Below are 16,513 nucleotides of genomic sequence, written 5' to 3' on the forward strand. Positions count from 1 at the left end.
ACTCCTTAATCCTCTTCAATTAAAATTCTACTTCCACCATTCTAATGAATCCACCCTTCCCAAGGTTACCAATGATCTAATTTGTCCAACTTAGTGATCTCTTTTCACTTCTCATCCTACATGACAATGCAGAACCTGGTTCTTTTGATTACTTCTTGAATCTCTATTCTCCCTGAGTTCTAAATCTCTATTCTTCCCAGTTTAGCTACCTTTATAACTATGCCTTTAAATATCCTTAAGTTTTCTAAGCTAAAATTATCACTTTCTATGTGGCAGAACTTTGGGTTCACAATCATTCTTGCATATTCCACAACTGTTTTATAAGAAAATTTCAGCACTGTTTGGAGGAACTCCTCCAGTACAGTTCAGGTAGAGGTGAATGATCATCTCTTCAAGAACCAGTCTTGAGTGAGATGGTCAATTCTTGTAAAAAAGGTATTAACTCTTCCTTCTTACCTGAACTTTGCTTAATCTACAAGACAAGTCAGTTACTATGATCTATGGGCCAAATCTAACCTGCTACCTGTTTTTGTACAGTTTATCAGCTAAGAACAATTTTTACATTTTTAAATTATTTTTAAAAATCAAAATAATAATAATAATACTTCATGAAAGTTAAAGTGATGTCACTCAGTTGTGTCCGGCTCTTTGCGACCCCATGGACTGTAGCCTACCAGGCTCCTCTGTCCATGGGATTTTCCAGGCAATAGTATTGGAGTGGGCTGCCATTTCCTTCTCCAAAATACTTCATGACAGATCAAAATTAATGAAAATCAAGCTGCAAATGTCCATAAATAAAGTTTTATTAGAACACAATACTTACATATTGCCTACAGTTGCTCTTATACCAAAATACCAGACTGGAGTAGCTGTGACAAAGACTTTAACATTTAAAAGGCCTAGAACATTTACTATCAGGACCTTTACCAAAAAAAGTTTGCCAGTCCTCACAACATTGAACATGTTCAATCCAGGTTCACTGCAAAACCATATTCTTGAGAGAAGAAAAAGATGGCAGAGTAGAGGGACAGGGAGCTCATCTCTTCCCACAAACACAACAGAACTACATCTACAGGTAGGATGATTCTTATAGAATACCTACTTAAAGCTTGCAGAAGATCTCAATTAAAGCTACAAGGAAGACTACCATGTAACCACTGCTCCTGAAGGAGGACTGAAATCTGAGCCAATTATCTGCACTCCCACTTTGGCATGGGGTGAGGCTTGGGCAGGTTCTCATGCAGGTGGATTTGTGAGCACACTTATATGCCTCATCCCTTCATAGATCATAGCCTTGTTGTGGCAAAGGACTGGCATAACTCAATGGAGCTATCAGCCATGCTGTTCAGGGCCACCCAAGATAGACGCATAACAGTGACGACTTCTGACAAAATGTGTTCCACAGGAAATGGCAAACCACTCCAGTATTCCTCCTGCGAGAACCCCATGAACAGTATGAAGAGACAAAAAGATATGACATCAGAAGCTGAGTCCCCCAGGTTGGAAGATGTCCAATATGTAACTGGGGAAGAACAATGAACCATTACTAATAGCTCCAGAAATAATGAAGTGGTTGGGCCAAAGCAGAATTAGCACTCAGTTGTGGATGTGACTGATGGGGAAAGTAAACCTCGACACTGTAAAGAACAATAACTGCACAGGAACCTGGAATGTTAGCTCCACAAATTAAGGTAAATAGGCTGTGGTCAAACAGGAGATGGCAGGCGTGAACATCACAGTTTAGGAGTCAGCAAACTAAAAAGGACTGGAATGGGTGAATTTAATTCAGATGAAATGGTCTCCTTTAGGATGGACTGGTTGAATCTCCTTGCAGTCCAAGGGATTCTCAAGAGTCTTCTCCAACACCACAGTTCAAAAGCATCAGTTCTTCTGTGCTCAGCCCTCTTTATAGTCCAACTCTCACATCCATACATGACTACTGGAAAAACCATAGCTTTGACTAGATAGACCTTTGTTGGCAAAGTAATGTCTCTGCTTTTTAATATGCTGGCTAGATTGGTCATAAATTTTCTTCCAAGGAGCAAACGTCCTTTAATTTCATGGCTGCAGTCACTATCTGCAGTGATTTTGGAGCCCCCAAAAATAAAGTCAGCCACTGTTTCCACTGTTTCCCCATCTATTTGCCATGAAGTAATGGGACCAGATGCCATGATCTTAGTTTTCTGAATGTTGAGTTGTAAGCCAACTTTTTCACTCTCCACTTTCACTTTCATCAAGAGGCTTTTTAGTTCCTCTTCACTTTCTGCCATAAGGGTGGTGGCATCTGCATATCTGAGGTTATTGATATTTCTCCCAGCAATCTTGATTCCAGCTTGTGCTTCATCCAGCCCATCGTTTCTCATAATGTACTCTGCATAGGAGTTAAATAAGCAGGGTGACAATATACAGCCTTGATGTACTCCTTTCCCTATTTGGAACCAGTCTGTTGTTCCATGTCCAGCTCTAACTGTTGCTTCCTGACCTGCATACAGATGTCTCAAGAGGCAGGTCAGGTGGTCTAGTATTCCCATCTCTTTTAGAATTTTCCACCGTTTATTGTGATCCACACAGTCAAAGGCTTTGGCATAGTCAATAAAGCAGAAGTAGATGTTTTTCTGGAACTCTCTTGCTTTTTCAATAATCCAACGGATGTTGGCAATTTGATCTCTGGTTCCTCTGCCTTTTCTAAATCCAGCTTGAGCATCTGGAAGTTCATGGTTCACGTGTTGCTGAAGCCTCGCTTGGAGAATTTTGAGCATTACTTTACTAGCGTGTGAGATGAGTGCAATTGTGCGGTAGTTTGAGCATTCTTTGGCATTGCCTTTCTTTGGGATTGGAATGAAAACTGACCTTTTCCAGTCCTGTGGCCACTGCTGAGTTTTCCCAATTCGATGGCATATTGAGTGCAGCACTTTCACAGCATCATCTTTCAGGATTTGAAATAGCTCAACTGGAATTCCATCACCTCCACTAGCTTTGTTTGTAGTGATGCTTCCTAAGGCCCATTTGACTTCACATTCCAGGATGTCTGGCTCTAGGTGAGTGATCATACCATCACGATTATCTGGGTCATGAAGATCTTTTTTGAATAGTTCTTCTGTGTATTCTTGCCAAGTCTTCTTAATATCTTCTGCTTCTGTTAGGTCCATACCATTTCTGTCCTTTATTGTGCCCATCTTTGCATGAAATGTTCCCTTGGTATCTCTAATTTTCTTGAAGAGATCTCTAGTCTTCCCATTTCTATTGTTTTCCTCTATATCTTTGCACTGATCACTGAGGAAGGCTTTCTTATCTCTTCTTGCTATTCTTTGGAACTCTGCATTCAAATGCGTATATCTTTCCTTTTCTCCTTTGCTTTTCACAGCTATTTGTAAGGCCTCCTCAGACAGCCATTTTGCTTTTTGCATTTCTTTTTCTCGGAAATGGTCTTGATCCCTGTCTCCTGTACAATGTTATGAACCTCCATCCATAGTTCTTCAGGCACTCTGTCAGATCTAATCCCTTGAATCCATTTCTCACTTCTATATAATTGTAAGGGATTTGATTTAGGTCATACCTAAATGGTCTAGTGATTTTCCCTTTCTTCAATTTTAGTCTGAATTTGGCAATAAGGAGTTCATGATCTGAGCCACAGTCAGCTCCCAGTCTTGTTTTTGCTGACTGTATTGAGCTTCTCCATCTTTGGCTTCAAAGAATATAATCAATCTGATTTCAGTATTGACCATCTGGTGATGTCCACGTGTAGAATCTTCTCTTGTGTTCTTGGGAGAGGGTGTTTGCTATGACCAATGTATTCTCTTGGCAAAACTGGAAGGTGTTATATGTCTTCACAGAACCAGTCAACTTCAGCTTCTTCAGCATTAGTGGTTGGGTCAATACTTGGGCCAGTACTTGGGTACTGAAATGCAGTACTTGGGTATAATCTCAAAAACAACAGAATGATCTCCATTCATTTCCATGGCAAACCATTCAACATCACAGTAATCCAAGTCTATGCCCCAACCACTAAGGCTGAAGAAGCTGAAGTTGACCAGTTCTGTAAAGACATACAACACCTTCTAGAACTAACACCAAAAATAGATGTCCTTTTCATCACAGAGGATTGGAATGCACAATTAGGAAGTCAAGAGATACCTGTAGTAACAGGCAAGTTTAGCCCTGCAATACAAAACGAAGTAGGGCGAAGGCTAACAGAGTTTTGTCAAGAGAACACACTAGTCATAGCAAACACTCTCTTCCAGCAACACAACAGACAATTCTTCACATGGATATCACCAAATGGTCAATGCCAAAACTGATTATATTCTTTGCAGTCGACGATGGAGAAACTCTATACAGTCAGCAAAAAGAAGACCTGGAGTTGACTGTGGCTCAGATCATGAGCTCCTTACTGAAAAATTCAGACCTAAATTGAAGAAAATAAGGAAAACCACTAGGTCATACATCAATTATACCTCAATAAAGCTGGGGGGGGGGTGGAAATAGTAAAAAAAATAAAATAAAAATTAAAAATAAAATTGATACTGTTCTTATCCAATTATGTTAAAAATAAAAACATTTAATTTTTTTTAATTAAGTGAAATTATTATATAATGTGTTCCAAGTTCCTCACTTTGTTTCATTATATTCACTAACTACATTTAATTCCCCAAACCAAGTGATTTAACACATAATAAACCCATACAAATATTAATATTTCTCCATCAGAATATAATATCCCACTAACCAACTGAAAAACACAAATTTTATATAAAAATACCCTTTTAAAGCCAATATTCCAATTTTCTCATAAGCTAACTTTATAAGAGGCTACTCCTTAAGGTGTTTGACCATAGCAACTCAGTCATTAAAAACATTAATTGAAGCACTCTGCTTTATATTCCTACTGATAGTTACTATGCTAAGGACATGTTTAAATATATCCAAGGTTAGAAAGAGCTTTATAACAAATAGGTAGGCCAACAATGACAACCAAAGAGTCCAAAACAGTGGATTTACTTTTAAAAAATTTTGTGTACATTTTTCAATTAATATTTTTACAAATAATGTCTTATTAAAACTAACTTATAGAATTGATAAGCTTAAATTAATATTTATACTGTACTTGTCTTTTTCAATAGTTTCTTGATAAATAATAAATTGCTCCTGCATGTAGTCTTCATGTTTATGAAATACATCACATGTTGGCTTCCAGCTATGGAAAAAAAAATACTGTAATTAGCATCTAAGAATAATAAATTGAAGAAATGATAAAAATGAATGTAACCACTTAAACAATCTTTCCTTTCATGGAGAAAATAAGCTTACATCAAGAAAAACATTCCCATTTCCCATCATCACCACTATGACCATACATGCAATTGTATACATGTTTGAATGTCAACATCCACTAATTTTCACATAAAGTTTGTTTGGGAACCATGACTAGGGAAGGAACAAATTTGACATGCCTGGGTTGTGTATTGCAATGACATCTCTGGAATATACTCTGCAACACTCTATGTTGTATAGAGTGTTGGCATCAGGCTATCTTTCTCATCATACTTATAAGATCTTGGTTAAGAAATTCTATTGGAGTAAATATTTATAGAGTTGTTGCTGTTCAGTTGCTAAATCATAACCAACTCTTTGTGACCCCATGAACTGCAGCATTCCAGGCTCCCCTTATTTTACCATCTCCCAGAGTTTGCTCAAATTCATGTCCAGTGAGTCAGTGATGCTATCTAACCATCTCATCCTATGCCACTCCCTTCTCCTTTTGCTTTCAATCTTTCCCAGCATCAGGGTCTTTTCCATGAGTTGGCTCTTTGCATCAGGTGGTCAAAGTATTGGATCTTCAGCTCCAGCATCAGTCCCTCTGATGAATATTCAGGGTCAATTTCCTTTGGGATTGATGGGTTTGATCTCCTTGCAATCCATGCAACTTTCAAGAGTCTTCTCCAATACAATTCGAAAGCATCAATTCTTTGGTGCTCAGTCTTCTTTACAGACCAACTCACATCCGTACATGACTACTGAAAAACGGACTCTACAGATCTTTGTAGATAAAGTGATGTCTCCGTTTTTTAATATACTGTTTCTGTTTGTTATAGCTTGCCTTTCAATGAGCAAGTGTCTTTTAATTTCATGGCAGCACCTGTCACTGTCTGCAGTGACTTTGGAGCCCAAGAAAAGAAAATCTGTCACTGCTTCCACTTTTTCCCCTTGTATTTGCCATGAAGAGATGGGACCAGGTGCCCTGATCTTAGATTTTTGAATGCTGAGTTTTAAGCCAACTTTTTCACTCTCCTCTTTCACCCTCATCAAGAGACTCTTTCAGTTAAGTTCAGTTCAGTCGCTCAGTCATGTCCAACTCTTTGCGACCCCATAAATCACAGTACGCCAGGCCTCCCTGTCCATCACTAACTCCCAGAGTTCACTCAAACTCATGTCCATCAAGTCGGTGATACCATCCAGACATCTCATCCTCTGTCGTCCCCTTCTCCTCCTGCCCCCAATCCCTCCCAGCATCAGAGTCTTTTCCAATGAGTTAGTTCTTCACATGAGGTGGCCAAAGTATTGGAGTTTCAGCCTCAGCATCAGTACTCCCAATGAACACCCAGGACTGATCTCCTTTAGAATGGACTGGTTGGATCTCCTTGCAGTCCAAGGGACTCTCAAGAGTCTTCTCCAACACCACAGTTCAAAAGTATCGATTCTTCGGCACTCAGCTTTCTTCACAGTCCAACTCTCACATCCATACATGACTACTGGAAAAACCATAGTCTTGACTAGATGGGCCTTTGTTGGCAAAGTAATGTCTCTGCTTTTGAATATGCTATCTAGGTTAGTCATAATTTTCCTTCCAAGGAGTAAAGTGAAAGAAAGTGAAGTTGCTCAGTTGTGTCCGACTCTTTGTGACCCCATGGACTGTAGCCTATCAGGCTCCTCTGTCCATGGGATTTTCCAGGCAAGAGTGCTGGAGTGGATTGCCATTTCCTTCTCCAGGGGATCTTCCCGACCCAGGAATCAAACCCAGGTCTCCCGCATTGCAGGCAGACGTTTTACCATCTGAGCCACCAGGGAAGCCCCAAGGAGTAAGTGTCTTTTAATTTCATGGCTACAGTACCCCTACCATAGTTTGCCCTCAGGCCAAACTACGGGGAGGGAACACAGCCCCACCCATCAGCAGAAAATTGGATTAAAAATCTACTGAGCATGGCCGTGCCCATCAGAGCAAGACCTGTTTGCCCCAGAGCCAGTAACTCTAATCAAGGAGCTTCTACAGTGGCACCCCACTCCAGTACTCTTGCCTGGAAAATCCCATGGATGGAGGAACCTGGTGGGCTGCAGTCCCTGGGGTCGCTAAGAGTCAGACACGACTGAGCGACTTCACTTTCACTTTTCACTTTCATGCACTGGAGAAGGAAATGGCAACCCGCTCCAGTGTTCTTGCCTGGAGAATCTCAGGGACAGGGGAGCCTGGTGGACTTCCGTCTATGGGGTCGCACAGTCAGACACTACTGAAGCGACTTAGCAGCAGCACAAGCCTTTTATCCTTATCTACCAGAGGGCAGATAGAATGAAAACCACAATCACAGAAAACTAATCAAACTGATCACATGGATCACAGCCTTGTCTAACTCAATGAAACTATGAGCCATGCCATGTAGGGCCACCCAAGACAGACTGGTCATGGTGGAGAGTTCAGTCCACTGGAGAAGGAAATGGCAAACCACTTCAGCATTCTTACCTTGAGAACCCTATGAACAGTATGAAAAGGCATAAAATATGACACTGAAAGATGAACTTCCCAGGTCAGTAGGTGCCCAATATGCTACTGGAGAGGAGTGAAGAAATAGCTCCAAAAAGAATGAAGAGACTGAGCCAAAGTGGAAACAATGCCCAGTTGTGGATGTGTCTGGTGGTGAAAATAAAGTCTGAAGCTATAAAGAATAATACTGCATAGGAACCTGGAATGTTAGGACCATGAATCAAGTTAAATTGGAAGTGATCAAGCAAGAGATGGCAAGAATGAATGTCAACATTTTAGGAATCAGTGAACTAAAATGAACTGGAATGGGTGAATTTAATTCAGATGACCATTACATCTACTACTGTAGGCAAGAATCCCCTAGGAAGAATGGAGTAGCCCTCATAGTTAACAAGAGAGTCCACAATGTAGTACTTGGGTGCAATCTCAAAAACGACAGAATGATCTCTGTTCGTTTCCAAGGCAAACCATTTAATATCATGGTAATCCAAATCTATGCCCCAACCAGTAACGCTGAAGAAGCTGAAGTTGAACAGTTCTATGATGGCCTACAAGAACTTCTAGAATTAACATCCAAAAAAATATGTCCTTTTCATTATAGGGGACTGGAATGCAAAAGTAGGAAGTCAAGAAGTAACAGGCAAGTTTGGCCTTGGAGTACAAAATGAAGCAGAGCAAAGGCTAACAGAGTTTTGCCAAGAGAATGCACTGGTCATAGTAAACACCCTCTTCCAACAACATAAAAGACGACTACACATGGACTTCACCAGATGATCGATACTGAAATCAGACTGATTATGTTCTTTGCAGCCAAAGATGGAGAAGCTCTATACAGTTAGCAAAAACAAGACCAGGAGTTGACTATGGCTCAGATCATGAACTTCTTATTGCCAAATTCAGACTTAAATTGAAGAAAGTGGGAAAAACCACTAGCCATAATTCAGGTATGGCCTAAATCAAATCCCTTACACTTATACAGTGGAAGTGAAAAATAGATTCAAGGGATTAGATTTGATAGAGAGAATGTCTGAAGAACTATGGATGGAGGTTCAGAACATTGTACAGGAGGTGGTGATCAAGACCATCCCCAAGAAAAAGAAATGCAAAAAGGCAAAATGGTTGTCTGAGGAGGCCCTACAAATAGCTGAGAAAAGAAGAGAAGTGAAAGACAAAGGAGAAAGGCAAAGATATATCCATCTGAATGCAGAGTTTCGAGGAAAAGCAAGGAGAGTTAAGAAAGCTTTCCTAAGTGATCAATGCAAAGAAAGAGGAAAACAATAGAATGGGAAAGACTAGCGATCTCTTCAAGAAAATTAGAGATACCAAGGGAATACTTCATGCAAAGAGGGGCACAATAAAGGAGAGAGATGGTATGGACCTAACAGAAGCAGAAGACATTAAGAAGACTTGGCAAGAATACACAGAAGAACTATTCAAAAAAGATCTTAATGACCCAGATAACCACGATGGCGTGATCACTCACCTAGAGCCAGACATCCTGGAATGTGAAGTCAAGTGGGCCTTAGGAAGCATCACTACAAACAAAGCTAATGGAGGTGTTGGAAATTCCAGTTGAATTCCTCAAAGATGATGCTGTGAATGTTGCACTTAATATGCCAGCAAACTTGGAAAACTCAGCAGTGGCCACAGGACTGGAAAAGATCAGTTTTCATTCCAATCCCAAAGAAAGGCAATGACAAAAATGTTCAAACTACTGCATAATTGCACTCATCTCACACACTAGCAAAGTAATGCTCAAAATTCTCCAAGCAAGGCTTCAATAGTATGTGAACTGGGAACTTTCTGATTCAGAAAAGGCAGAGGAACCAGAGATCAAACTGCCAACATCCGTTGGATTATCTAAAAAGCAAGAGAGTTCCAGAAAAACATCTGCTTCATTGACTGTGCTAAAATCCTTTGCTGTGTAGATCACAACAAGCTGTGGAAAATTCTTAAAGAGATGGGAATATCTGATCACCTTACCTGCCTCCTGCAAAACCTGTATGCAAGTCAAGAAGCATCAGTTAGAACTGGACATGGAACAATGGACTGGTTTAAAATTGGGTATGTAGTACATCAAGGCTGTATATTATCACCATGTTTATTTAACTTATATGCAGATTACTTCACTGGGAATGCCGAGCTGGATGAAACACAAGTTGGAATCAAGATTGCAGGGAGAAATATCAATAACCTCAGATATGTGATAACACCACCCTTATGACAGAAACCAAAGAACTAAAGAGCCTCTTGAAAGTGAAAGAGGAGAGTGAAAAAGCTGGCTTAAAACTCAACATCCAAAAAATGAAGATCACGGCATCTGGTCCTATTACTTCATGGCAAATAGATGGGGAAACAATGAAAACAGTGACAGACTTTATTTTGGGGGGCTCCAAAATCACTGTAGATGGTGACTGCAGCCATGAAATTAAAAGACACTTGCTCCTTGGAAAAAAAACTATGACTAACCTAGACAGCATATTCAAAAGCAGAGACATTACTTTGCCAACAAAGGTCCGTCTAGTCAAGGCTATGATTTTTCCAGTGGTCATGTATGGATATGAGAGTTGGACCATAAAGAAGGCTGAGCATTGAAGAATTGATGCCTCAACTGTGGTGTTGGAGAAGACTCTTGAAAGTCCCTTGGACAGAAAGGAGATCAACCAGTCAATCCTAAAAACAAATCAATCCAGAATATTCACTGGAAGAACTGAGGCTGAAGCTCCAACACTTTGGCCACCTGATGTGAAGAGTTGACTCTTGGGAAGCTGGGAAAGACTGAAGGCAGGAGGAGAAGGGGATAACAAAGGACAAGATGGTTGACGGCATCACTAACTCAATGGACATAAGTTTGAACAAGCTCCAGGAGATGGTGAAGGACAGGGAAGCCTGGAATGCTACAGTCCATGGGATTGCAAAGAGTCAGACACGACTGACTGACTGAACAACAACAACAACATATTCCTACATTGTGCGAGCAAGGTGATTTTCTTATTTCCTGGCCAATACCAGGTATTAACCTTCTTTAAATTTCTGTAAAACTTAAAGGCAAAATAATGTACAATAATATATAATATTGTTGCTTTAATTTGGATGTCTTTGATCGTTAGTAAGATTGAGCATTTGTTCACATGTTCATTAGACATACATTTCTTCACTTTGGTATTTACTTATTTACTGTCTTTGCCCATTTTTTCTAATGGGGCTTTGGCTCTTTATTACTAATTTCTACAAGCACTTTATATTTTTAAAATTAACCCTTCTTTGATGTTTTTCTACTTTATCTTTTTGCTTTTTGTATCAATTTGAAGTGTTTTTCTTTTTAATTTCTATGTATATTTACCATTTTTTCCCAGTGTGATTTCTACCTTTGATGACATAGAAAGATCTTCTCTCAAAGATTATAGTCACCTATATTGTCTTCTCATACTTTCATGAATTCATATTTCACATTTAAATCACTTAGCCACAAGCTGAAATCATGAACTAGAGGTATTTGTGCATTAAAATCAACAGATCCTACTAACTGTCCTCAGAACCCAGCAGAGAATAATCTTGTATAAAGTACATCTTGAACACAGTAGGTTCTAAGGAGAAACTACCAGTAATTTTCCAGAACCCACTGCAGCTAATTGAGGGAAACCACGGGCAGGTCATGGTGGAGAGGTCTGACAGAATGTGGTCCACTGGAGAAGGGCATGGCAAACCACTTCAGTATTCTTGCCTTGAGAACCCCATGAACAGTATGAAAAGGCAAAACGATAGGATACTGAAAGAGGAACTCCCCAGGTCAGTAGGTGCCCAGTATGCTACTGGAGATAAGTGGAGAAGTAACTCCAGAAAGAATGAAGGGATGGAGCCAAAGCAAAAACAATACCCAGATGGGAGGGATTGGGGGCAGGAGGAGAAGGGGACGACGGAGGCTGAGATGGCTGGGTGGCATCACCGACTCAATGGAAGTGAGTTTGAGTGAACTCCGGGAGTTGGTGATGGACAGGGAGGCCTGGCGTGCTGCAATTCATGGGGTTGCAAAGAGTCAGACACGACTGAGCGACTGAACTGAACTGAACTGGTAAAACCTACTGCAGTATACCTCAAAGAAAAAGTTGAACAGTACATAGTGTTTTGTTAATGATACTGCCAAAAAAAAAATTTAAACATTGATAATTTCAGTGTTAGCAAGGTTGTGAGGACTAGAAACTCTCATATATTGTTGGTGAAAGTATAAGTTAGTATAATTTTTTTGGAGAGAAGTTTAGAATTATTTATCAAATATTTAAACATGCATACTCTCTGATCTAGCAATGCCATTTCCAGGAGTTCATTCTATAGCAGCAGTTCTAGAAATATGGAAGGAGACCTGTATATATTGCTTATAATAGGAAATAACTGTAAATAACCAAAATGTGTATTAATAGGAGAATGATTAAGTAACTTAGGATGCATCAATACTATAAAATACTACGGAGCTGTTAAAAAAAGAATGAAATCTATACACAATCATCACATGTATAGTACCATTTACATTACATATTGTTAAATTTTAAAAACAAGTTGAAAAATCAGAACAGTATGATTGCATTTTTGAGACAAGCAAAGTCAGAAATACAGGTAGATATATAAATAAGCATACGTAGTAATGGTGTTGAATGTATATTTTAAAAGGTCTGAAAGGGTGCTCCCTGTTAAGAGTGATTACCTATAAGAAAGAGGACAGGGTGGGGGTGGGGACTACAGACAGGGAGAGACTTTTTACTCCATATATTTGCATACTCTTTGAATTTTTATACTAGGCATGTGTCACTTTTATTTAAAACGACTATGAAAAAGTAATAAGGGAAACCAAAAAGCTTATGAAATTTTAAAATAACAAAACATTTTAAAACAGGTATGATTCTTTAGTACTTAATACAAAGACAGTGGCCCACATAAAATTAAATACAGAAAGCTAACACACTTTATTTTTGTAAGTACCTGATCATACAATTAGGTTCCATTAACAAGTCTTAGTAAAAAAAAAAAACAACAAGTCTTTGCTTCAAAATGTTTGTCTTAAATAATATTAATAGATATAAATATTAGAATAGGATGTGAGACTATACTGAAAGAATTAAGATACTAAATAGTTTTATTTTGAAAAGCTACTAATTTTGGGCTAGTTCCCTTAGACAAAAAGATCTTGAAAATTCAAAGATGAAAATTATTTTAGATCCATTTATCTAATAGGAATTTTCTATACTGAGTCTAGATTATTCAAAATATTATATTTATACTAACTGGATTTGAACTAGAGAGATCTTAGGGCTTTCCTGATAGCTCAGTTGGTAAAGAATCCACCTGCATTGCAAGAGACCCCACTTCAATTGCTAGGTGAGAAAGATCCTCTGGAAAAGAGATAGGCTACCCACTCCAGTATTCTTGGGCTTCCTTTGTGGCTCAGCTGGTAAAGAATCTGCCTGCAATGCAGGAAACCTGAGTTCAATCTCTGGGCTGGGAAGATCCCCTGGAGAAGGGAATGGCTACTCACTCCAGTATTCTGGTCTGGAGAATTCCATGGACTGCATAGTCCATGAAGTCACAAACAGTCAGACATGACTGAGTGACTTTCACCTCACTTACAACACTTACTTCTTTCTTTTGAACCTTCTGTTATCCCTTTTACAGTGTCTTGTAACAAGGAAATTTGAAGACCTGATTCATCATTTTCCTAATATTGGTGAAGTGAAGTCGCTCAGTCGTGTCCGACTCTTTGCGACCCCATGGACACCAGGCTCCTCCGTCCATGGGATTTTCTAGGCAAGAGTACTGGAGTGAGTTGCCATTTCCTTCTCCAGGGAATCTTCCGGACCCAGAAATCGAACCCAGGTTTCCCACATTGTAGACAGACGCTTTACCGTCTGAGCTACCAGGGAAGTCCAATATAAAATACCTCTTTCAAGCAACAGTGTCTTCAACTATGAACTCAATACTCCTGAATAAGAGAATCTAATGACAATTATTGAAAGTTTCTTTAAAATACTCACTTACTACAGTTGTCTTTGATCTCTTTACTATGTTTACAGTAATGACCAATTTCCTCATCTGTCGTATTTATAGTTTCATGTATCTTACAAACAGTAGCTTTGTATTCTTTAATATCTTCAAAGCATTCTAGAAAACAGAAATATTTATTTTCTTAAGGAGAAATTATAAATTAAAAATAAACAAATACAGTAGGAAAAAAGATATGGCAACTGACCTAAAAAAGGAGAACCAAAGAATGGACAGGAAGTGAAGCTTGAGATGGGAAGGGCCCTAAAGAGCACAGGACCAGTCAGGCTTGGTCCTAGACCCAGAAGCTAAGAAGTCGTGTTTGAGATTGAAGAGAAATGTCCCCCGTTCCATCTCTAATGTAAGAGGGCTAGATTAAGAAATGTCTAAGATCAATGGTATCTTATGATGTTATGAGTTCATGTAAACATTTATTCACATGATACTAACTTAAGAGTTGTTTTTGACAAATGTGAAATTTCTATTAATCAATTCCAAGTCATTATTTAATATATCTTCAATTCACTTATTTCTTTGTCACTAGTGAGTAAACACAAGATAAAAATAAAATGTAATTTCTTTAAAAAATTAAAACAAATTCTTAATTCCCTATTCTCTTTTGTTACAGAAAAGATAAACAAATTTATTAAACCTTTCAGAACTATTAGAAATAATGATTGTAGCTTCTTTTGATAGTTTTTATGTAGGATCTTAAAACACTACATTTATATAATTTGCTTTATCATTCTACTCATAATATTAATTTTAATAATTAGCAATCCTGAAAATGTGGCATCCATTAATCCTGGCCACTGACTTTTGATGATTTCTAAAAATATTTAAAATTTTTTACTCAAATGTTTGAAATAACCTGTATTGAAGAAAAAATATTTTCAATTTTATGTAATTATGAGTGATTTCTACTTAAAATTCCTAAACACAAAATAATTAAATGCTGAATACAGAATACCGACATGTACTATTGAAAAACTAGCTAGGGTAAATAGCTTATTATTATTCACTAGATAGAAGGGGGAGCTCTAATGCCAACTATAAATTACCCTAAACCAAGCAACTGCATAACATCTTATATTCTATAAAAAATTAAAACATCTTTGTCATGCAAAACTACTTACTGTTAATTCGCTGAACTATATCTTCTTTAGTACTTATATCTTGTTCATACTGGAAAACTAAAATAAATAATTTTTTTGTAACTTCATTTCATTGTTCAAATGTCAAATAATAATAATACAAATTGTTACCTACTTCTTTATTTTCATTTTATACCTACCAAATTCTAGCAAAAGTCTGTCCAGACTGACAAATAGGCTGTCATTCATCTTGGACACTTTGCTAAAAAGAAAAATAATAATAATAAGGAAGGATTTTCTAAAAACCTTTTGACAGAGTATTATTACAGAAAAATATGGATGGAAGAGACACCTTCATCTCGGTACTGGGCAGGCATTTAAAAAAATGAATGTCGTTATATATATTAAAATAAATATATACAATTATACATAGTAAATTGAATGTCGTTGCATTACTAAAAGTTCACAATTGTTTATACATGGTAGTGCCATAAGTCACTGAATAATCTGGAGTCCACAGACACCCAGATTTCTCCAAAGGACATGCTCTTTACAATAAACGGTCATCTCTGAATGTCCTTTCTCGGCGTGAGTACTACGCGTAGCAAAATTCTGAAATTCCTTCACCAACAGCTAGGTAAAACCTACAGGAACCGTGCAATTTGACACTTGCGAATTTACCACCAAGAATCTAAAAGTGGAGGTATTTACTGGACTACCAAGTCGCGTTAAAACAAACAAACAAACAAACGCCTGAGGCGGGGTTTGGACCACTCTTCACCACAGAGTCGAAGAGCTACTACTCTTCCCGCGCGTTCTTAAGCGGGGAGTTTGCTCGCCGACTCCCTTCAGAGACTACTCGCTTCTTTTCACCCGAGACTGTCCCCGACACTCCAGCCTCCCGGCGACCCCCGAAGCCTCGAGCTGCAGTGCGGCAGAAAGCGAGGCCACGGGCCGGGAAAGCCCCCAGAACGCAACCTCCAGTCACACTCCGGGGACAGGGCCCTCCGGCCTCACAAACCCTTCATGGCCGCCTGCCCTCGGAATAACCGCCATCCATAGTTCTTCCCCATGCACCTCACAGTGACCCCCTCTGGGACCCGAACGCCCACCCTTCCTTCCCGGATCCCACACTCTTCTCTGGGTGGCGAGAGCCGAGGACGCGACAGCAGATCGCCACACAGACCGGTCCGAGCCCCGCCTCTACCTCGCTCGGCCCCACCCAGCCGCGCGAAGCCCACCGCCGGAGCTCCAGATCGCGCTGAAAAGCAAGGTCCGACTCCCCGCGAGACCGGCGCGGCTGCGTTCACGCCTCCCTCCCCCGCGAAGCGAGAATCAAGCATCCCGCCGCCCGAGACCTGCTGGGATCAGAAGCCCTAGACCCAGGCTAGGAAACCCGTCGGGAGCTGTTGTTTTCTTTCCCTAAGACTAGCCATTCCTTTTGTGAAATAACAGTTTAAAATGCATTTCGGAGAAGAGCAATAAAATTGACATTAACCTTAACATGACAACAAAAACCACTCGAATCAATCGTCAAAATTCAATTTCGCATTCAGGATTCAAAACTCGCTGAAAAGCAAGTCTAAGAATTCAAATACACTTTCATTTAACAAACATTTTGAGAGTGGTATTTGTT

General features: G+C 39.2%; 1 protein-coding gene across 2 annotated transcripts in view; it reads right to left on the reverse strand.

The window, feature by feature from the left end:
- C10H14orf39 (chromosome 10 C14orf39 homolog) overlaps positions 1-16,169 on the reverse strand; it is a 49,438-nt gene extending 33,269 nt beyond the window's left edge. For both annotated transcript variants that reach the window (XM_070797692.1, XM_070797691.1), the window contains exons 1-5: positions 16,085-16,169; positions 15,078-15,139; positions 14,920-14,976; positions 13,777-13,903; positions 5,105-5,194 (exon numbers count right to left, since the gene is read on the reverse strand). In XM_070797692.1, coding sequence (XP_070653793.1) covers positions 5,105-5,194; positions 13,777-13,903; positions 14,920-14,976; positions 15,078-15,126 — 323 coding nt within the window. In that variant the 5' untranslated portion in view covers positions 15,127-15,139; positions 16,085-16,169. The remainder of the gene's footprint in view (positions 1-5,104; positions 5,195-13,776; positions 13,904-14,919; positions 14,977-15,077; positions 15,140-16,084) is intronic.
- Positions 16,170-16,513: the final 344 nt, after the last annotated feature.

The sequence above is a fragment of the Bos indicus genome, chromosome 10, assembly GCF_029378745.1.
Source record: "Bos indicus isolate NIAB-ARS_2022 breed Sahiwal x Tharparkar chromosome 10, NIAB-ARS_B.indTharparkar_mat_pri_1.0, whole genome shotgun sequence".
NCBI classification, from domain to species: domain Eukaryota; kingdom Metazoa; phylum Chordata; class Mammalia; order Artiodactyla; family Bovidae; genus Bos; species Bos indicus.